Raw genomic sequence first — 24026 nt, 5'->3', positions numbered from 1 at the left:
TTGATGTTGGGGACGGAGCCCGGCTCCCGCAGGAGTCCGGGCGGAGTCTACTTGCAGTTGGAGTTGTGGGCGGAGTTCGGCTCCCGTAGGAGTCCGGACGAGGTCTGTCTGCAGCCGGAGTCGGGGACGAGGCCCGGCTCCCGTAGGGGTCCGAGCGGAGTCTTCCTGCAATTAAAGTCAGGGGCAAAGTCCGGCTCCCGTAGGAGTCCGGACGAAGCTTACCAGTAGTTGAAGTTGGGGACGGAGCCCGGCTCCTGTTGGAGTCCGGGCGGAGCGATGGGAGTTCGCCATCAGCAGCCGAAAGTCGGTGGAGACTTGCGAGGGTTAATCTCGTTGAGAACTTCGGCTTAGGGTATTTTATACCCAACAATTAGGAAGCATCTAAACAAATGAACTTTGGTTTCTATATTCTTAATTTGGCAATATAGACCATATTTAAGGGTTTTTGTCTCGAATGTAGATGGCCTATCTTCAATCAGAGAAAATGTAGGCGGCCTATCATTTATTTTAAAATCACTAACTCCTTTTAAAGGATTAATATAAAGTATGTAATCTAATTCTTATAGATACATTTGTACATACATACAAACTTACATACATACATAACTGAGTATCATCTATTTTATCTGACTCAGGGAATAGTTGTTGATACATAACTAATCTTTATCCTCAGAAATCATCAAATATTATGACCCATTAAGTCATGTCTGAAAATTTTGAGTTCATCCTTGAGCTCTCAGCAAAAGAATGCTCTGTTAACAAAGTAATCATTCCATATATTAACATGCAACATCTCAAAACAGCAAATAAACGCGATGTGAAAAAACTAAGAGGTTGTCGACAAGGTCTATTACTGATGAACATTCAGCTGATTTGAGCCAAACTTCAAATGCAGTCCATGAACAGATGAAAATACGAAAGGGACGTCTTGATTTATATAGACATCTTATCTCACTTCTTTAGGGCATGGCTTAGGTTGCAGGCAGCCAGCTGCCATCAAGGCCACCTGTATAGAATAACTACATGAGCCATGTGGCGCACAGCATGATAGTATTGCAGTCGACTGCATGTAGTCTAAGCCTAATAGCTGAACTTTTGATCATATATATGCAGTATTGCTGTCGATTGTAGTCTCAGCCTAATAACTGAATTTTGATCATATATAATTTATATATCCCACTTTCCATTTTGGGCAAACAGAGAACTATATGGAACCATGCACCAAGATTTCTAGCTTGCAGGATCAACTCGGACACGGGTCGCACGAAGGTTTTCCAGACCTATCTAAGAGCCAACACATATTTGGCAATATTCTATGCTATACATACGCATACGCACGCAAAGTTGAAACAGAAACTGACAAAAGAAAATTGTGTCGTTGTGGGGCAGGGCATCACGTGACTTATCCCCACTACATCCACACGTCAACACCTCGGATTTCCACAAGGAAACAGCACCATGTTCTTATTTTTGTCCATATAATCTAGTGAAGGAGGGAGGCAGTAAGAATGAAGCCACGTAGCTCCATGGGCGTAGAACCAGTGAAAAATAGGACGTTAGGTTAATGGATTCTTGGAGGCTAGAAGCCAACGGGTGAATGCATGGAGGGTCCGCATGTCGGACCGGTAGTGGTGCTGGGTGAAGGCCATGAGGTCGCCCCATGTGAAGTCCGGGTACAACCTCGGTTCGCCGAGATCCCCTGGCGGGGGCCGCACCACCCGGTCCTCCCTCGGGCACAGGAAGAAGGCCAGTGATCGCCGCTCCCACCGTCGATTCACCACCACTCGATGCAGGCAGCTCTTGTACCGCCCATTCGACAGCGCCTGCAAATGTAACACATCAAATTTAAACATAGCAACACTGTTAATTTATCTATAATTCCACTCGAAAACGTAACTATTACATTTCTTAACTAAGTGTATAGGTCTTTTGGAATTGATTCAATTTGGACCTCTCTCATGGGGGTATTCTTATTGTTGGGGTAAACCAATCAACCTTCGACTTTGGTCACCATGATTCCGACTATGCATCAGCTGAACATGCAGTTCTGACTCTTCATCGATCGATCGAGCAAATCGCACCGACTTATGGTCGGTTGACCGACTAATATTCAACTACTACCGATCAAATGTGGACGACTTAAATCGTCTGCATAACTGAACTACTAGCCGACAGTCGCTCATAAATTCTACCGACATATGGTCGGTTAATTTGCTCAACATATCATAATCATTGTGAACGGTTATTAACTATGTATCACGGCTATTCAGAAGAATTAACGACCCACTAAATCCACATTTATGACCCGATAATTCAGCATCATAAAAAGCAGGACCACGTGCTCGACGGTTACATCAGAATTATCTATAAAAAGGGGGGTAAGTGAACAAGAGGGATAAGACACTTTGGAGCCAGTGCTCTGCTACTTTCAACTTTCAAAACTACTATTCACCAATTCTTACTCTGACTTAAGCATCGGAGGGTTCCCACCGGACACAACTCCAATCTGTGAAGATGCTGTTTTTGCAGGTGCTCATCACCAGCAGTAGGCGACAGAGATTTGGCCGCAACAGATTGGCGCGCCAGGAAGGAGGAAGATCACACTCGTCATGGCAAAAATTAGAGCCCAGCATTCTACTGCAATCGGATCGGTGAAGCACTCTTCCTGTCGAGAAGAAGTTCCTCCCCTCCTCCGATAGCAGAGCCTAGTTCCTCACGTCCTGTGGTTACCACGGACATCCAAATCGCTGTATTTGTGCCGCAGATGAACGTTCTGACGGAGGCAGTCAAAAGCCTCCAACAGCAATAAACCTAGCAACAGCAGTCATCGATGGAGCAACCGATGGCACAGTCGGTGCCGTCTAGGCACAGCCACCGTCATCCGCAGTGATCACCTTCTTCTTCTCTGGAGCGACCGTCTCGGCTCTCCAGTTGAGATGAACAATGACATTCTCGCACCTTCGTCGTGCCACCCATCGCTCGCGATGTTCCCCCTCTCCTTCCCATCTCGACAGCATTAGGAAGGAGAAACGGTCGCGAACACCTTCTACTTCTCCTTCAAGCTCGTCAGGAGGTTCCACCTCCGGAGTTTTCCAACAACGATGGTTCAATGACTACGAATGCAAGTTCCAAAAAATCAACTGCTGACTCGCTCAGCTCCAAGTGGAAGGTCAGAAGTCTTCTAATGACTATGACTTCCACACCGCCTAGCCTCTTTCCCAGCCCATCTTGGACGAGCTAATTTTATCTCAGTTCAAGATATCGCAAGTGGAGCCATATGACAGCTCCACAGACCCGATCGATCATCTTGAGAGCTACAAGGCTCTCATGATGATTTGAGAGGCAATCGATGCCCTCTTGTGCATTGACTTTCTGGCAACCCTTCGAAAAGCTGCTCAAGTCTGGTACTCCGGACTTCAGTCGGGAAGCATATATTCCTTCGGACAGCTCGAATATTCCTTCGTGGCTCACTTCAGCACTAGTCAAAAGTCGCCACGAATCTCTGATAGTCTCTTCTCGATCAAGCAGGAAGAGACTGAGATATTAAGAGATTTTGTGGCTCGTTTTAACATGGCCACACTTGAGGTCAGGGATCTTAATAAAAATATGGCTATATCGACCATGAAAAAAGGTTTAAGGGATCTCGGTTCACATATTCTTTGAATAAAACTCTCTCACGGACTTATGCTGAACTTCTGGAGCATGTATACAAGTATATGCATGCAGATGAAGGAGCTTCTGATCAGCGTCAGATAGAAGGTAAGGGTCAGAAGAAGAAGAAATAGAAGAAAGGAGGAGCTCCAGCCGAATCAAGTCGGCCACCTTCCAATAAGCAAGCTTCGCCTCGATGATGGAGTTCAAAATCGAGTTACGGCAGGTATGACTCCTATACTCCTCTTTCTGCTCCTCATGCGCAGATCCTCATGAAGATCGAAGGAGCAAAATATTTACGACACCTTCCATCGATGAAAGCACCATCGAGAAGCTGCGATCGAAAAAATACTGTCGATTTTATCGTGATCACGGTCACGATACCAAACAATACATCCAACTCAGGAATGAGATAGAGGTCCTGATTCGATGAGGCTACCTCAAAAAATATCGGAGAGATCCGCCGACTCAACCTCCTGCCGATCGACGACCTCAGCTGCAAACGGAGGAAGCTATAAATAATCAGTTGACTGTAGGGGTGATCAACATGATCTCCGGACAACCCTGGGGGGCAACTTTCGAAGAAGAGTCGACGAAAAGACGATGATTCAATAATGTAATAACTTTTTTGGAAGAGGATGTTCAGAGAATTCAGACTCCCCATGATGATACTGTTGTTGTTTCAGTAACAATAGCTAATTTTGATGTAAAAAGAATCTTTGTAGGTAATGAAAGTTCAACTGATATTCTCTTTTACTCGACTTTCTTCCAAATATGACTACCGACTGATTGACTCAGAAGTGTCTCAATGCCATTGGTTGGCTTCACAGGAGATGCTGTCACAGTGGAAGAAAAAATCTCTCTCCCCTTAACTGCTGGAACTAAACCACGATAGAGCACTATCTCCATAACATTCATGGTAGTTCGAGTTCCTTCGACTTATAACGCCATACTCGGATAACCTGGACTTAATGCTCTGAAAGTAGTTATTTCGACATATCATCTACTAGTCTGATTTCTGACGAGAAATGAAGTCGGAGAGGTGCGTGGAGATCAACAGCTTACCCGACGCTGCTTCCTTGTCTCCACCCAAAATAATAAACCTGAAAACTCTCTACCTATCAACAAATTGGACCAAAGAGAGGATCAAGAGAGGGGTGAACCAGTTGAACAACCGATCTCTATCCTGCTAAAAGAAGATCCTGAGAGAATGGTCCAAATTGGATCATAACTGCCTGATTCAGAGTGGCAGCAGTTTATAAATTTACTCAGAGCAAACACCGATATTTTTGCTTGGTCGGCTACCGATAAGCTCAGGATTCCTTCAAAAGTAATAACTCACCAACTTAATATCAATCCGAACGTCAAGTCGGTAAGACAGAAAAACGGCCTTTTATCCCTGAAAGATAGAAGGTCATTGATGAAGAAGTCGACAAGCTCCTTATAGTGGATTTCATCAAAGAAGCCACATACCCCGATTGGCTTGCCAATATAGTAATGGTGAGAAAGGCCAATAGAAAGTGAAGAATCTACATCAACTATACAGATTTGAATGAAGCCTATCTGAAGGATAGTTTTTCAGTATCGAAGATTGATCAATTGGTTGATACGACTTCAGGCCATTGACTTTTGAGTTTCATGGATGCCTTCACCAGGTATAATCAAATCTAGATGGCACCAGAAGATGATGAGTATATAGCCTTTGTAACCAACAAAGACATATACTGCTACAAAGTAATGCCTTTCGGTTTGAAAAACACCAGAGCTACCTACCAACGGCTTGTCAATAAAATCTTCAAGATGCAGATCGGATAAAATATGAAAGTATATGTGGATGATATGCTGGTGAAGAGTCTCCAAACTACAGACCATGTTCGAAATCTGGAGGAAGCCTTTGCCATACTTTGACGACATCAGATGAAGTTGAACCTGACTAAGTGTGCATTTGGGATAACCTCTAAAAAATTCTTGGATTCTTATCTCACAATGAGGAATCAAAGCTAATCCCGAAAAGATAAAGGCCATCGACATGAAGCACCCAAACTCAAAGAAAGATACAGCAACTCAACGGAAGGATCGTCACACTCAGTCGATTTATTTTTAGGTCGGTCGAGAGATATTTGCCATTCTTCAAAATCTTACGATAAACAAAAAATTTCTCATGGTCGGATGAATGCTGACAGTCCTTCGAAGAGTTGAAAAACTACCTTGCTTCTCCACCTTTGCTTACAAAATCGAAGGTTGAAGAGACACTGTATCTCTATTTGGTGACTTCCATAGAAGCAGTTAGTTTGATACTTATCCAGAAAGATGAAAATCCAATCCATCGATCAATCTACTACACTAGTAAAATGCTTTACAATGCCGAAGTATGATACTCAAGAGTAGAGAAATGATCTATGCTCTAATCATATCGGCACAATGATTTCATCCGTACTTCCAAGCACATCTGATTGTAGTCTTGACAGATCAACTGCTGAAGGCGATCTTACATCGACTTGATACGTCAGGTCGGATAGCGAAGTAGGCAGTAAAACTTGACGAATTCGACATACAATATCACCCATGACCATCCATGAAGGCGCAAATTTTAGCCGACTTCATCGCCAAATGTACAATATTCGATAATAAATCAGTGGATACAGATAACAACACAATAAGGCAGGCTACGACTCTCGAACCCGACCAAAGGTCGGCATGGGTGCTGCACATCGATGGAGCATCTAATATGCAAGGTAGTGGAGCCAACCTCATCCTCATAAATTTTTAGGAGGTAGTTACTAAATACGTCCTTCGGTTCAACTTCAAAGCTCAAATAATTAAACCGAATATGAAGCGCTCTTAGCTGGTTTGAAGATAGCCAAAAATTTGAGATCGACAATCTGAAGGCCTTTACCGACTCATAATTGATTGCTGGACAGGTCAAGGATGAATTTGAGGCCCGAGACCCCATTGTGATGAAGTACCTTCAGAAAGTGAAAGATTTTATATCAATCTTAAAATATTTCGATAGGTCAAGAATAAATTTGAGGCCCGAGATCCCATTATGATGAAGTACCTTCAGAAGGTGAAAGATTTTATATCAACCTTGAAATATTTCGAGATCTTTCACATTTTGAGAACCAAAATGCTCGGGCCAACATACTCTCCCAACTGGCTACTACTACTTTCAACTCCCTGGATCGGACATTCGTTGAATGTCTTGAACAGTCGAATATCGACAAAGTTGAGGAGGTGTTACGGCTCACCATTGAACCAAGCTGGATGGATCCGATCGTCTAGTACTTGATCGATGGGATTCTTCCTGAAGATTCTTCAGAAGCCAAACGACTCTGATGGACGGCCTCTCAATATGTAATAATGAATGGTCATCTCTACAAAAGGTCATTCTCTCTTCCCTTACTAAAATACTTGGGACCAACAGATACCGACTATGCACTTAGAGAAGTGCCTGAAGAATTTGTGAAAATCACTTAAGGGGCAAGTCTTTAGCTTATAAAGTCCTAAGACAAGGATACTATTGGTCCACCATGAAGAAAGATGTAGCTGAACTTGTCCGAAAGTGTGAACCATGTCAGAAATATGCAAATATACAGCATCAACCAGCTAGTTAGCTGACATCAATTGTGGCACTAAAGCTTTTCGCACAATGGAGAATTGACATACTTGATCCTTTTTCCTCAATATCTGGTCAGAAGAAGTTCATAATGATCGTCATCGACTATTTCACCAAATGGATAGAAGCTGAACCTCTGACATAAATCATTGAAAGTAAGATGGAAGACTTCATTCAAAAATTTATCATTTATAGATTCGATTTACCACACACCATCATCACCAACAATGGTCGACAATTCGACAATCAGAATTTCAGAGAGTTCTGTGCGAAATTTAATATTACACACAAACTCATATCAGTCGGTCATCCATAATCAAATGGAGAGGTGGAGGTAACCAACCGAACAATCTTGTACGAGCTTAAAATCCGACTGAATGAAGCCAAAGATCTCTGGGTGGAAGAGCTATATTCGATCTTATGGACATATAGAACAACTCCTCGCATACCGATTGGAGAATCCTCCTTTAATTTAGCTTATGAGATGGAAGCAATGATTCTACTTGAAATCGGACTGCCATCAACAAGGATGGAACAATACAGTAAGTCGAGCAATTCTGAATGTCGGAGAGCTGACTTAGATCTCCTTCCAGAACTCCAACAGCAAGCTCAAGTTCGGATGGCTGCATATTGGCAAAGGATAGTCCGGTATTATAATGTAAGAGTCAAGCCGAAGGTCTTTCAACCAGGAGACTTGATCCTAAAAAAAGAAGAAATTTCAAAATCTTTGGATCAAGAAAAGCTGTCTCCGAATTGGGAAGGACCTTATAAAATATCCGAAACACTTAAACTGGATGTATATCGGCTAGAAACTCTTGAAGGGTCAGAAATTCTCCAAATATGGAATGCCGACAATCTAAAGGTGTATTACCAATGAAGTTGCTTATATATACATTGTTTGAAATGCAATACAAAATTTCAGAATCACAAATCTTGGTCGATGTCTATCAACTATTGACTACATGTCGGCTTTCACTGTAAAAGCTAGAGAATCAACTGTCTCAATGTCGACTATATCATACCAACTGCGATTTTTTACTGTAAAAACTGACATCAAGTATACAGGCTTTCACTGCAAAAACCATAGTACTGACTATATCTCGATATTCAATGTCGGCTTTCCATTATAAAAGTCGATCATAGTCAAAAGACTAATATACCGACTTAGTTCTAACTAAGCGAAAATGCCAATACGATCAAAGTCGGATTGGAATTATACCGACTTAGTTATAACTAGTCAAAGGATATTCAGCTTGCCATCGATTATCAGATAATCTGATGTACAAATCCGATTAAGAGTCGAGTACAGGATATTCGACTTACCATCGTTATCCTAACTTTTATTAAGTATGTCAAAAAGATCGTGACTAATGGATGATTCTACAAGTCCTATCGAACATTTAGATCATCGATCAATGTTCGGTGGCTGCTTTACATTGTAGACAATGCAGACCTAACATTGCAAATGAATGAAACAAAAAGTTTGAACTTAAGAGGAAAAATCCTTTTCATTTATTATCAAAAAGACTACAAAATTGGACCGAAGTCCGATTACAGATATTTGATTACAAAAAGAGAAAGCAAAGTACACCGATCAAGGCTCGTTGCCATCTCTATTCCTTTGCTCTGGTATAGAGTCGGTGACTTGAACAATTTCAAGCACGGTCGGTGTTCCATCTTGAGTCGGTGCGGCTTCATCTTCAGTAATCCCATCTTCCAACCTTGGAGGGATGATGTTACTCAAGTCAAGGTTCGGGTATAATTTTTCGATCGCATCTCGACCATCTTCATACCCGATGCAGTACGAAGCAAAGACATCTTCAAGGATCTCCTCTTTGAATTCTTCCGAACCCCTGAAGTCCTCGATTGCCCGACTCAATGCCTCTCTTGTCAACTCCGCTTCTGCCTTCGCCAAGTCAACATCGGCTCGTGCGGAAGATGACTCCTCTTCGGCCAGTGCCAACCTTTCCAGGCTGGCCTGATGTTGTTCATGTTCGGCTTTGAGTTATATAATGCATCCGTCTCACTCCCGTCGAAGCCGATGGATCGAGTGTTTCTTGCTCTTAACCCGTAACTCAAGAGTCAAAATATTCTTGCGAGCCGACTCAAGTTCGGCTCCAGAAGATGCTAGGTTGTCAATCAACCGAGAAATCTCCTCTTGAAGCTTGGCTTCTCGCTCAGCTGCCGACCTGAGTTGTTTGAGAGCAGCCGCCTTCTCAGCATCAGCGGCTGCCACCTTATTCATCCATGACCGACGAAAATTGCCAAACTTCACATAGCCGGCTTCCAAATTGAACATGTCGTGGATCAACTATAGATAGAAGATAAGTCGGGTTAAAAAAAAAAGAAGAAGAGAAAAAACTTACCCCGAGTATCATCGGGTAAAAGGACGAGAACATCTCAGCCACCGTTCGGTTCCTCCGATTCTCCCGATCAATCGAAAGAAGGGCGGCTTGGAATAGTCGCTTGACCAATGTCGAATTGGCCAAGGCTGACTCATCTCGAGGTACTTGAATGTCGAAGTGAACCGTGTGGCCCTCCGGTGCTACGTCTTCCGTCGAAGTCACCGAAGCTTTCCCCCAGTCCCTTGTCGATAGCCCCACATTCGAAAGTAAGGGGAAGCTTGAACTCGACTGTGCCAAAGAAGCCCCAGTTGAAAAAGCAACTGGTGCAGCTGTAGATTGTTCGAGTCCTCCTACCTCGGCCTGAACCTCCTCAGTTGGTGGAACTATCGATGTTGCCTCGGTAGTTCCCCTCACCGACCTTTCTTCAGACGGTATGACAGGAAGCACTGTCGAGGCCGACAGTGCCAGAACTGGCTCAGGAACCGATGCAGATGGTGCATCAGGTTCCTTAGTCAGCATTGAAGCAATAGCTGGAGATGGCATTGAAGCAGCCCGAGTCTGCATCAAAGCAGCAGCTTGATTCCTCTTCGATGGTCAGGAAGGCCCAGCCTCAGATGCTGCCCTCTTCTTGGCAGCATGTTGACAAATATCGATACTCGACACTCGCATCCTCGACTGCATGGCTGCAATTACAACAAAAGTCAACACGACTTAACAAGCAAAAGAAGAATAAAGTAAGAAATGACCGACTACACTATACCTAGATGGATGACCAAACTAAAACCGACGTCGTAAAAGGCCTGTTCGGTCACAAGATCCTTCTATGGCAGAACCACCATGTCCTTTAACCGATGGAAGTCCTCCCAATCGCCGATCTCTACTCGACTGTTGTCGTTGATCGCCCCAACGGGAAGGAAAACCCCAAGGAAGAGAGGAAGAAGTAAAAAAAAATTGATTCTTCCAGCCATGAATGGAAGATCGGTAATAAAAGAAAGACCTTTTCGAGAGTTGAAGAACCACCACCCTTTGGCCTTTGGATGAGGTCGGAGGACAAAGAAAGCATGGAAAAAGGAAGGATGAGGTTCAGTCGGCAATAACCGACACAGCAAGATAAAACTGATTATCAGCCGGATCGAGTTAGGTGCTAGCTGAGCAGGATAAAGACCATAATAATCTAAAATATTTCGGACAAACTTCAGAATCGAAAATCGAAGACCTGCCTGAAGATCTTCAACATAAAAGGCCACTTGGCCCGAAGGAGGGGTATTCACCCGACCATCGACTCTAGAGACGAAAAGTTGATATTGCTCTGGTATAAAATACTGCTCCTAGAGCCGCTCGACATTCGGCTCCAAAAATGAAGAAGCCTCTACCTTCGGATCCGATTGAAATTTGTTCGTTAGATTCTCCAATCGACTATCCCGAGAAGGAGAGGTCCTAGCCATAAGAAACGAAGACTAGAGAAGAAAGAACTCAAGAAAAGACAAACTTGACCTGAAAAAAGTGAGAATAACAAAGTCCTCAGACGCTGGGGTGATCTTCCGACAGAGTCTCGGCACCAGAAAAGATGAAATGAAAAGTAAAAGTTTGGTTGGAAGCGACCCTATATATATAGGATCCCCCAACGGCCGAGATGAAGGCGATTGGATCGAAGACTTACCAAATGACGACATGTGGCAACATCTGGACCGACCATTGATTGGACGGCTCGACGCACTTGCTCCAGATTGAGCCACGTCACCCTTATCCATGTGAACAGCTCTGACCCAATAACATTCAGACACGTGCAAAAATCTGGTTGTCAGAATCATATCGTCCGACGCCGAATCGCCTTTTTGAAACGATGTCTGATACTGACATCTGATATTGAATCATCCTGTCAACATGGTAATTTAAAGATGACTCTATACTCGCCAAAACGACAAAGCGGCCGATTGCCCATATCCCAAAAAAAGTGACTGCAGAATCGGAGTTCGATATGACAGGAAATAACTCCCTTCGTCCAACGTGACTAACCATGTGGCAATATACACGTTAGTTCACCTTAGACTTAGGAGTGGGGTCAACTGTTGGAGTAAACCAATCAATCCCCAATTTTGATCACCATGACTCCGACTGTGTATCGGCTGAACATACGGTTCCGACTCTTCATTGACCGACTGAGCAAATCACACCGACTTATGGTTGGCGGACCGACTAATGTGCGACTACTACCAATCAACAGCGGACGACTTGAACCGTCAGCATAACTGAACTACTAGCCGATAGTCACTCATAGATTCTATCGACATATGGTCGATTAATCTGCTCAATATACCATAACCGTTGTGAACGGTTATTGACTACATGTCATGGCTATTCAGGAGAATTAACGACCTACTAATTCTCTATTTATAGTCCGATAATTCAGTATCATAAAAAATGAAACCACGTGCTTGGCGATTACATTAGAATTATCTATAAAAAAGGAGGTAAGTGAACAAGAAGGATAAGGCACTTTGGAGTCAGAGTTTTACTATTTTCAATTTTTAAATCTACTGTTCATCAATTTTTCTCTGACTTAAATATCGAAAAATTTTTATCAGATATAATTTTGATTTATGAAGATGCTGTTTTTATAGGTATTTATCGCTAACGACAGACGGTAGAAAATTGATCCCAATACCTACTTTCCGCTGTTTAAGCTTGCCACGTTAACCTTTGTCATGCAGTGGCACGGACGTGCAGGACGGACGTTTGTACCCTGTTTCCAACTGTTTCTGTAAATTAAACTTATGGCAACGTGGCGGCGGCACAGTATACTATTAGCTTGAGTTGCGGTAGATGGTGCACCACGCTTGCACGCTGACGCACGTCACGTCCGCTGCAACCCGCAGGAGATGCAGTGGTGCATGGCAGTTTGCTCCCTTGAAACATCCGAACAGTTTCATGCATGTGAAGGTGCATTGTTCTCCAACAGGTGGCCCGGAGAGTGTCCTTGTGAAGTACATTTAAATCCTTGATTGGTAATGCATATATAGGAAAATGGAAGCTGGTGAATGCATGATGATGGACGTATGCCACCGAAGGAGGAAGAAAAAAAAAAAACGTAAACTATAGACACATAAACATACATATGTAGATACCTACATACATACATACTTACATACATGTTACACACACGTGTGTGTGTGTGTTTGTGTAAAATGTAGCGCGTATATGTTTCTATGCATATATGTAGTGCTCCAAAGAACAGATACCCTGAACATTATATGTACATCAAAGTTATGTGTATGTCATTTAGTTTTAAACTCTTGCGATAAGTGCCAAAGAGGCCTGATAATATATTAAAGTTCGTAGTGGTTTGTTTGGTGCAAAATTAGATGATGAAACTTGGCTACCACCACAAAATCTAGGAGAATAGTTTTAATTTAGTTACTACTTTTCATAGCATTTTTTGATGCATATATTAACTTGAACAATGGAAAAGTCTATTCTTCATGAGTTTGCCACTTGCCACATCATTGGTAGAAGAAATAGCAGTTCACAGTCTGGAGAGGAGAAAAACGTAGTCTCTCACCTTTGGATCTACTGTTATTTCGTGACTAATTTTTATTGATTAAAAATTTTTGACCAAAATTTGATTTTGGTGGCCATTTTACATTCATCATTATCCATTTATAATTGTCTATTAAATATGAATAACTTTATATACTAACGTTGGATCAAGGATCAATGGTAATTATGTTGGAAACTAAAAAAAATCAAGGACTAGATCTTAATTGTTTCCTGTCATAAAAGTGCAATATATTTTCTTGCCTTCGTAAATTTGTTGCTTAAAAGATGATAAATGTGAAATATGAGTTGGTACAAATCACAAAAGGCAGGTGTGGTTTGGTTTGAAGATGCGCCATAAGCCTCCTGTGAAACATGTGTCTTGGATCCGACGAAATTAAGATGGTTCGTACACTATGCAGCATATTTAGTATAATGTGCCTTCACAATTGTGGAGGCATATCGACAAAACAGACAAGCCAATCTGCTGTTTTCACTCTTATGGTCATACGATAGATATATGAAAGTCTAGGGCTTAAAAATGGTTGTCAAAGTAAAAAATTAAACTTTTCCACCTAACTCGATCTTTATAATAGAAAAATTATATGCTCCACCATATGTATCATGCCAATCAGATTGTTTCATCCTTATGGACCCCATTCATCATGCTTTCGTCTCTATAGTCAGCCCGTGGGATTGAGACAATTTAATTGGTGTGGTGTACGGTCATACTGGTGCATGCAGTATAGGACATAATCTGCCCATGTAACGATACAATTGTAGCTTACCAAACAAAAAAAATGACACTAATCCAAACAAGATTCCGTGTTAAGAAACCAATAATTAACCCTAAATTAAATATTTAAATGACTTGTCCTTTTGCTTCATGATCTTCCTATTCTATTAAACTATATTAATTACCAACCCCCTTCTCTTAAGAAGTGATAAACTATTAATTACCAACCCCCTTCCCTTAAAAAGTGACACGATTAGCATTAGTTTGTTTATAGGCATGGGCAGCACGCATACCATGAACGTGTCGCCAATGTTGATCGCGAGAGCGTCACGTATCGGGCGGACAGACTGCCATTCTCCGTCAGCGAACACCTCCAGCCCCCCAACCTGGTCTTGTTGGAGAACGGTTAGCGAGGTTGGGTCGCAATGCGGTCCGGTCCCGAGTGCGAGCTCCGGCTCTTGGCATGGCGGGTAGTAGTTGCATCTCATTATAGAGCTATTGTCCTTGAAGAATTCTCGGTAGAATGATCGTTCTACTCCCAAGCTGATTGCCAGGATCTCCATGATGGCTAATGACAAATCCTTCATTGCCTTGCAATACCTTTGGTAGACCAACCTACATGAACCCAAGTGTTTGTCATGTTAGCAAGCAACCCACCTCATAAACTAAAGGCATGTTGGTGGTGCAACACCAGGTAAAAGCTTAAAGGCTTACCCCATTCTCTCAAAATCTTTGCCTAGGATGGATGTGAAGTAGTCCACAAACGTGTGTTCAGGACCAGCCTCATGGTAGCCAAAGGAGAGGGTCTCCTTCCAAGGTAGTTTGGAGGAGAAGCGGTCGGAGTGAGCCCCGGCATAACCCCACATGCTCCCTGGCTTCCTCTTCGCCCGTAGCTTGCAGCTAAGAGGAAGTCTAAAGAATTCATCCATGCAGTCAAATGCGTCCTGGGCGAGAGACGCATCGACGCGGTGGTTGGTGACTTGGAAGAAACCGTGGGTCATGCAGATGGTCCTGATGAGCTCGGCTGCTCGCATTGTGGAAGCCTCGTCGCCTTGAAAGAAACCCTGGAGGTCCACCACTGGCGCATTGAATTCTTTTGGAGTGCTCGGCCTTTCACTTAGAGGCCATATGAACTCCCTCGGAATCTTGGTTTGTTCTCGCAGCAAAGAGGAGTCGAAGACCACGCCGCCAGTATTGGTATCTTTCTTTATGTCTATTGGAGGGCAGAGGAGGATGGAGGTGGGACTTGAGTTCATTTGGAGAACTATAGTGGAGGAAGTGTGGGGGAGGAAGAAGGGAGAAGATGAACGATAAGGATTTTAGGCTCGAGAGGGGTTACTTGTAAAGCGGGTAAGGCAACAAAAGGACAAAGAAAGAGTTGAAACAAGGAGGGTAAAGGGCCCTTGGTGCATGGACTATAGCTAGATAGAGAAGTAAGTTGTGGGGAGAGCGTTAGAGGATAAGACCAAGGCCGCCCATTGGTAAGGTCGAAGTAGTACTGTTGGAATCTTTTGTTAGGTTACTGACAGTTGGAACAAGGGATGCTTGTTTTAACATTCACCATCATCATACGGTTAGGCATGTTCTCTTGTTTCCGTAGGATATCATCAGCAGCCCAAGTTGCAGGACTGTAACTGGTGAGAGTAAGATGCAATTCCTGGCTAACATCCAATTCATACTGCAGTTTTTATGGTTCATTGCAGATAAAAGGGGGAAAGATAAAAAGATAAATCGGGAGATCAGCTATCATTCTTTTAATCAAGTAAAAAGTGCCATTTAACTTGGTTGAAGGAAAGAGTTACAAATTGAGAAATAGTGGATTTCTCATGGGTTGAAATAGTAGAGTGGGATGATCCTTTAATTTGAAACCATTTCCGATCAATGTTGAGTGGGATGATAAATTGCATGGCCTATGAATATAAATCTTATTCTTTATTAGATTTTCTTGCATATATATCCCGGCAAATATTTAAGATTGCATATATATATATATATATATATATATATATATATATACGCGTGCGCACGCACGCGCGCCATAAGTTTATTATTTGCAACCATATCTTATAAATTATTTTTTTTTGACACATTTATATTTATTGAGCTAAAGGTATTTCAGTTATTTTAATTTTAAATATTTATTTTTTTATGGTGTCAGATAGTATGCTTACCGTAAGATAGAGATATAAAAAAAAAAAATCATTATGGTACATATGTAAACAATAAATTTGTAAGAATATACTTACAAAAAAATTATTACTTTGATAGAAAAAATCAATTTATTTTCTTATAAGGTTGTAGAGGATTTGAACTTATACCGATTGTTATGGCGTGTCTTGTGTCCTGTGGTTGGCACTGAAAGTTAGAAATGTCTTTTCTCAAGTCTTTTGCCCTCGAAGGTTCAACTGGCCCACCTTGAATGATATTTCCCCCTGCCCATTGAATGATAACATTTTTTGGGTACAAAATGGTAGTCTTTTAAAATAAAAATGACGACTTAAAGTCATTATTTTAGAGGTCTGTCATCAATGTACATGGTTGATATAGCAAAAAATAGTTCTAGTATGGTTTGTAAGCCAAATTATGCTGTTACTATCAGAAAAAAAAAGAAGCCAAATTATGCTGTTCATCATGTACTTTCGAAATTATATACTGTTGATCTATATCTAACATCTTAAAACAAATATAAATCAGCATATAATTGATTTAAATACCTTTATGCAATAAATAAATCAAAGAATGGGATCATATCATTTAAGAATGTCAATTTTGTATCCACTTGATTCATAGGTCATTATTAATTATTTTTATTTTTATTTTATATATTATTTTTTTGATTTTAATTAATTAGTAGCATCGAGACCAAATACTAATAGAACTAGTATTTTATCTTTACCCTATTCATATATATACATACATACATACACACACATAAAAAAAGAGACATTTATCCCCGTATCTAGAGGTTATGAGTGATGACAATTTAGTGTTTATTTGTCCACAGAAAAAATTTTGTGTATGTGAGAGAACCTATAATTGAGAAATACTCCATCTTATATTTAAATTTTATTTATTTTCTCATCTTGTGGAACAAGGCTTCAATAATGACTATTTTTTTCTTTTTACAGGAAGGTTAATTTTTTCATGTAATTATTCTTATTTTTATGTTTTTATTTTTGTTGTGGGGGGGGATATGTCATCCATGCCAAAGACACGTGCCAGGAGAGACTTGTGACGAAGTATGTAAGGTCATCATCACAGTATTGATCAGAGATAAATAAGTACAATCCTAGTGGTAGATATATCTGTTAGATATATGTCCTAGAAGTCAATCAGACTGACACATTAATTTTTTTTAGGACATAATTTTATACTTGATCTAATTAATTAGGATAGATAATTTCATTCATATAGTGTATATGTCTATGAATTGTCTAGAGAATTAATAAGATGATAATACATATTCTCAAGAGTTGAGAATTTGATGCATGTATGTGTCATTGATGATTAATTCTTAAATTACTTTTAATCGAAGGATCGACTATAAAAAATTAAGGTATTAGCGACGGTATTTTTGCCGTTGCTAATAGGAGATATTAGCGACGGCATTATTAATGGCAATTTTTCTATCATGAATAATTAGTTTACTAATGGCTATTAACAACGGTATTTTTGCCATCACTAATAGTAGTTTTAGTGACGACGAAAATCATACTAGAGATGGTAAGGCCGTTGCTAATAATCATTAGCGACGACACTATTAGCGATAGAATTTATCGTTGCAAAAAATAAAAGAAAAATTTTTTATTTATAAAATTATTAATGACGATAAAAAGAGTATTAGCAATAGTATGTGATGGTATCTGCCATTACAAAAAATAAAAAAAAATTATTAAAATTATTAGCAATGAAAAAAAGAGTTATAATTTTTTTATTTTTTTTGAATATGATATAATTTTAAAATTTAAAATCTATCTTCTGTGAAAAAAATTCAGTGCAGGGGTAAAATGGTAATTTTAATTTTTTTTCAAAATTAAAATTTTATAGCGAAAAAATATTAATTAATTTAATTAATTAACATAAATTTATCCTATACTAGGATCTAAATATAATATATAGCATGCATTCATTTAAATTTAAAATTCAAATTCGAACAGTAAACACTTTACTGTAATGTGTTCAGAATACAATACCTTTGTGCGAATAGTAGATCGCCATAATCTGATCATCGTTAGGAGAGTCTGATCATCACGATGCAGCCACACAGCATGTCTGACCTCTGCGGATCATCCACATAAAGTTTTCGATCTGATCAACTCCTCACGAGTGCTAGCTCGTTGTAGAGCCCTTTTGACGGTCGATGCTGATCGAACTTCTTCGATCGATGTCTGTCGATTCTTCGGATGCTCCAGATTATCAACAGACATGCTTGAGAGGATGTTGAAAATCTTTTTGAAATTTTGTGGGCTCACGACATTCGTAGCTCATTTTCTCACTTCCCGAACCCCAAGTTAAAACTCTAGGAAATTCATCGAAAACCTTGCACCTACTTTTCTTTCTCTTTCTCTTGGAAGGATATGGACTTCCTTCTCACGCACAAGACTTCCCCACACCCCAGAATTTTTCTCCAAAAATCTTCTTCTTACACGCCCCACTCTTCACCTCCTTTTATAACAACGTCAAACGTCTTATCCAAAAGAAAGGATAAAGATGAGTAATTGCGCATTTGAATTCAAATCAAATTTGAATTCAAATGGATACCAACTCATCCCTTATCCACTAAAGGCATGAGGCGTGGCTTAAATTATGCATGGAGTGATTTCATGAGAAACCTTTTCTCATATAATAAATGAGGCGTAAAAAAAGGGATAAGATGCAAAGATTGATTGCCCATTCAAATTCAAACTTTATTTTGAATTTGAATGGCCAACCAATCATCCTTATCCATTCATTTGACACATTAAAGTGGGGCGTGGAGAGGGCTTGGCGTGAGGAAAAATTCATGAGAAGTTCCTTCTCATGAATTCAAATGGGTGCAATGGAAGAGAGGTGGCGCATGGAGATTGGGTCAAGGTGGTTTAATTATTTAAACAAACCTAATTGAACCAAATAAGTTAGGTCCAATTAGACTAATTTAAACCCAACTAAATTAGTCTTAATTAGGCTCAATAAAATTCTAATCAAATCAGAAATTGATTAAGCCCAACCCCTGATCAAATCAGGGACCAAACCATCTCGACGATTAGGTCAACTCTTAACCTAATCGGGTCAAATCCAACTGAATCCAATTCAATTGGACTTGATCCAAAAATAATTACTCAATCAAATTGAGTTAATTAGTGATCAAATCACTAATTAAACCTCTCATAAATACTGAGTCCAAATCCGATGGGCAATCGGATATCAGAATTCATCGATATGTAACCCTGATCGAAAAGTCCCAACCAGTGGGACTCTTGACCCCGGTACCCATAATGTGTGCAACTTGTGATCAGAGAATCCTGATTCTCGATCACTGAGTCTCAAATATGTAGGATTCTACATCAGCCATTAGATCAGATAGGAACCTCTAATATGTGTGATCCCGCAGGTTCGAACCTAAGTCGATAGCACAGGAACCAATTTCTGTACTAATCGAAGTGACCATCTAGCAATGGTACCCGACGTCCGGATAGGTCGAAGAGTCGCAATTGCAATACTCAGAACCTACATGAATATGGTTACTGTATAATTAATCCTTTTGACCCCTGTGTTTAGGACGACTCAGGGTTAAACTGTCAACCCTGATCAGATCATCCGAATCGTGCTCAACTCAAACAGTCCTGTGACTCCTCACAAGGACTACCCTGGCCAAGGTTTTGCTAAATTGAAACATGACTGTACACAGCTCCTAAACTGGAGTGGTGGATCCCATCTTGACACACGCACCGACAAGTCAAGTACTTGACTACACCCAGCAGCCTTCCGTCACTAAATTAAAAATTCAGGTAGTCCAGTGCCTAAGTGTAGTGAGTTGCTTGCAAGTCACCGTGGCGGTCTCAGGTTAGAGGGATATTTATACCCATATTCCATCGGAGTAAATCTTGACAGCAGAAATAGCTCCGGAGTCGGTCACGTTCAGTGCAGATGTACCCTTACATCTCACCTATATGCCATACCAGTGTCTCCACACTCATTGGTTAAGAGGACAACCAACCTATATGGCACACAGTGATCTATGCTTGATAAACGTTGTCGTCCTTGGTAACAACGTATCATTTGGTCGCAAACAGATTTAAGGACTAAACGATAAATCCTCCTTTGTCGAGTCTAAATAGTCCTAAGGACTTCACCACAACATAGGAGTTCATTAGAAGATGAAATATTTTGTGATGAAAAATATCAAAATAATTTTTTATTAATTCATAATTCATGTACAAATACAAAAATGAGCACAACCATCAACAGACTGATGATTGGCTTTGGGACACTATTCCCAACAATCTCCCACTTGGCCTAAAGCCAATCGGTGCAGTATCTAATACCCATCTTCGACTTGTAGTTGTCGAACTCTTTCACCGCAATGGTTTTAGTGAATGGGTTAGTCAGGTTCTCCTTTCCGTTGATCTTCTGAAGATCGACGTCACCTTGATCCATAATTTTTCAGATGAGATGGTAGCGGCGCAGAATATGCTTCGTCCGCTGGTGTGCTTTTGGTTCGTTCGTCTGAGCAATGGCTCCAGAGCTATCACAGTAGAGCAAAACTGGACCAACAAGGGAGGGTGCTACTCCGAGCTCGGTGATGAATTTTCTCAGCCACACCGCTTCTTTGGCAGCATCTGATGCGGTGACATACTCTGCCTCGCAAACTGAATCAGCCACTGTGTGCTGCTTGAAACTTTTTCAGCAGATAGCCCCACCATTAAGAGTAAAAATAAATTCCAACATACTTTTGCTGTCATCGTGATCAGACTGAAAACTAGAGTCTGTAAACCCTATAAGTCTCAAGTCCGATTCATCATAAACAAGCCACTGGTCCTTAGTATTTCTTAAATACTTCAGGATGGTTTTAACAACCTTTCAGTGATTCTCCCCTGGATCAGATTGGTATCTACTCACTATCCCTAGTAAGTATGCCACATCTGGTTGTGTACATGTCATGGCGTACATGATAGATCCCACTGCCGAAGCATATAGAATCCTACCCATACGCTCTCTCTCTTGAGGTGTTGTCAGACAATCCCTCTTTGAGAAAAAAATTTTATGGCCTATCGGAAGATAGCCTTTCTTGAAATTCTCCATGCTGAACCTCTTCAGCATAGTATTAATGTACGTAGATTGAGATAAACCAAGTAACCTTTTAGATCTATCCCTATAGATCCTCATCCCTAGGATGTAGGAAGCTTCTCCCAGATCCTTCATGGAGAACTGTGACGACAGCCAAATCTTTATTCCCTGTAATGCAGGGACATCATTCCCGATTAAGAGAATATCATCCACATGCAATACAAGAAATACTACTACTGGACCATTAGCCCACTTATAAATGCATGGCTCTTCTCCATTCTTAACGAAGTCATACGTCTTGATCGTCTTATCAAAACGTATGTTCCAACTCCGTGATGCCTTCTTAAGTCCATAAATGGACTTCTGTAGCCTGCACACCTTAGACTCATTTGTGGATGTGAATCCTTCAGATTGTATCATATACACCTCTTCATCCAGCTCTCCATTTAGGAAAGCTGTCTTCACATCTATCTGCCAGATTTCATAGTTTAGATGGGCAGCTATCGCAAGCATAAACTGAATAGATTTGAGCATTGCCACAGGAGAAAACATCTCGTCATAGTCTATACCATAACGTTGACGATATCCCTTGGCAACCAGATGGACTTTATAGGTTTCCACCTTTCTGTCTGTGCCTCTCTTCCTCTTGAGGACCCACTTACACCCTATGGGTTTTACTCCTTCGGGTGGGTCAACCAATGTCCACACATCGTTGACCTTCATGGACTCCATTTCGAATTTCATGGCCTCTAGCCATTTCTCAGAGTTGGGTCTCTGCATTGCATCTATGTAGGTGATCGAATCCTCATCATTTTCATCAAGTTTGATAGGATTGTCGTCCCGGACCAAAAAACCATAGTATCTATCCGGTTGACGTGGTACTCTACCATATCGCCTTAAGGGTGCTTGAACAATAGGCTCCGGATCTGATCTAACCAAATCCGATTTAGGTTCAGCAACTTGTGTCGATTTTTTCATCTACCGAACTTCGTCAAGTTCGACCTTAGAGGCAACAGTCCCTTCACCAAGGAACTTCTTTTTCAAAAAGATTGTCTTAAGGCTGACAAATACTTTTTGCTCATCAGCTAGGTAGAAGTAATACCCTTTGGTTTCTTTGGGTACCCTATAAAATTACACTTGTCAGACCTAGGTCCAAGCTTGTCCGTAATTAAACGTTTAACATAAACCAGACACCTCCAAACCCTAAGGTGAGAGAGTACTGGCTTACGTCCTATCCATATCTCATATGGCATTTTGGTTATAGATTTTTCGAAACTCTATTTAGAAGGTAACAAGCCGATTCGAGCGCATATCCTCAGAGGAAGATCGGCAGACCAGCAAACCCCATCATGGATCGAATCATGTCCAACAAGGTCCGATTCCTCCTTTCAGATACACCATTATGTTATGGTGTTCCAGGAGGAGTCCACTAAGAGAGAATCCCATTCTCCCCAAGATATGTCAGAAAATCATTGGAAAGATATTCACCTCTTCGATTAGATCGAAGAGTTTTAATACACTTCTCAGTTTATTTTTCTACCTCATTTCGGAATAGTTTGAACATTTCAAATGACTTCGATTTATGCTTCATTAAATAGACATACCCATACCTCGATAGGTCGTCTGTGAAGGTTATGAAGTAGAAATATCCACCTTTTGCACTTGAGCTCATGGGTCCACATACATCAGAATGTACCAGACCCAAGAGTTCACTGGCTCGCTCATCTTTTCCAGTAAAAGGTGATTTGATTATTTACTAAGAAGACAGGACTCACAGGTTGGAAGTGATTCACAATCACCTACTTCAAGAATTCCTTCTTGAGCCAATCTGTTTATCCTATTCTTATTGATATGACCTAGCCTACAGTGCCAAAGGTAGACTTCTGACACATTATCTATTCTAGAGCATTTCCAGAGATTTGAACCACATTAACAGGTTGTGATAGAAAGTAAATTTCATTATTAAGTTATCCAACAAACATTGTAACACCATTCAAAATGATATTGCAAATATTTTCTTTTATTAAAAATTGATAACCGTTCATGGCCAAAAGGCCTACAAAAATAATATTTAATAAAAAGCTTGGACAATAGTGATATTCACTCAGAATTACGTTTCGAGAATTGATTACAAGGTTCATGATTCCTAATGCTAGAACTGGAACTTTGCTTTCATCTCCACGTTCAGGAATCTATCGCCTTCATCAAATCTCCTACTGACCTGTAGACCTGCATCGAATTACAAATATGATAAGGACTTTCGGTATCCAATACCCAGACAGTAGTATCACAAATGAAAAAGTTGTAAGGTGTTATCATATAAGTACCTTGCTTCTTCTTCGGTTTGTTCGGGTCCAGGGAGGCAATGTATAGAGACAGTTCCTCTTCCAGTGCCCTTGCTTCTTGCAAAAGTAGCACTCCACCTGACTCTGGTCGGGCTTGCGCTTCTTGGTCTGACCCTGTGCAGACGTCCCAGCATGCAGCTGCACCTTCTTGTTCTTGTTCTTCTTGTTCTTCTTCTTCCTTTCTTAAAGGGTCACGATCAGAAAAGACCCTCCCACAACATTCACCGACTCCTTATGGAGCTAGTGATCCTTCTCAAAGTTCTGCAGCAACCCCAACAAGTCGTGGTAGTTCACTGCAGGCTTTGTCATCCAAAAATGAGTAAGGAAGGGGAGGAAGGACTTGGGCAATGAATTAAGGATCGCATCCTTACCGAGCTGCTCGTGCAAGGGAAAGCCCAGTTTACTTAGGTGCTCAATCATTTCGATCATGTACAGTACATGATCAGTGACTGAGGCTCCATCCTCACCCGAGCATTGAAAATGGCACAACTAGTTTTGTGCCTTTCAACATCGTCAGGCATGCCAAAGGAGTC

At 40.9% G+C, this 24026-nt stretch overlaps 1 protein-coding gene across 2 annotated transcripts; it reads right to left on the bottom strand.

Annotated features, from left to right (window-relative positions):
* Positions 1–1246: 1246 nt before the first annotated feature.
* LOC105034967 (gibberellin 20 oxidase 2) lies at positions 1247–15165 on the bottom strand. Of its 2 annotated transcripts, none has more exons than XM_010910332.4 (3): positions 14597–15165; positions 14176–14497; positions 1247–1823 (listed from the first exon to the last, which is right to left on the bottom strand). In XM_010910332.4, the coding sequence occupies exons 1-3, from the start codon at positions 15136–15138 to the stop codon at positions 1557–1559; spliced, it is 1131 nt and encodes a 376-aa protein (XP_010908634.3). In that variant the 5' UTR covers positions 15139–15165; the 3' UTR covers positions 1247–1556. The 2 variants fall into 2 exon arrangements, with proteins under 2 accessions (XP_010908634.3, XP_073118353.1); XM_073262252.1 differs by lacking the exon at positions 1247–1823 and adding an exon at positions 12228–12588.
* Between the last annotated feature and the right edge of the window lie 8861 nt (positions 15166–24026).

The sequence above is a fragment of the Elaeis guineensis genome, chromosome 8 (genome assembly GCF_000442705.2).
Source record: "Elaeis guineensis isolate ETL-2024a chromosome 8, EG11, whole genome shotgun sequence".
In the NCBI taxonomy this organism is placed as follows: Eukaryota; Viridiplantae; Streptophyta; class Magnoliopsida; order Arecales; family Arecaceae; genus Elaeis; species Elaeis guineensis.
This window is presented reverse-complemented; position numbering and strand designations above follow the sequence as displayed.

What these genes read in the sequence shown, in the direction of transcription:
- LOC105034967 (XM_010910332.4), bottom strand. Translation starts at nt 15,138, where the DNA reads ATGAACTCAAGTCCCACCTCCATCCTCCTCTGCCCTCCAATAGACATA. An exon ending in AAAGATTTTGAGAGAATGGG is followed by an intron (nt 14,498 to 14,596) that starts GTAAGCCTTTAA and finishes GGGTTCATGTAG; the next exon opens with GTTGGTCTACCAAAGGTATT. An exon ending in ACATTGGCGACACGTTCATG is followed by an intron (nt 1,824 to 14,175) that starts GTATGCGTGCTG and finishes TTACATTTGCAG; the next exon opens with GCGCTGTCGAATGGGCGGTA.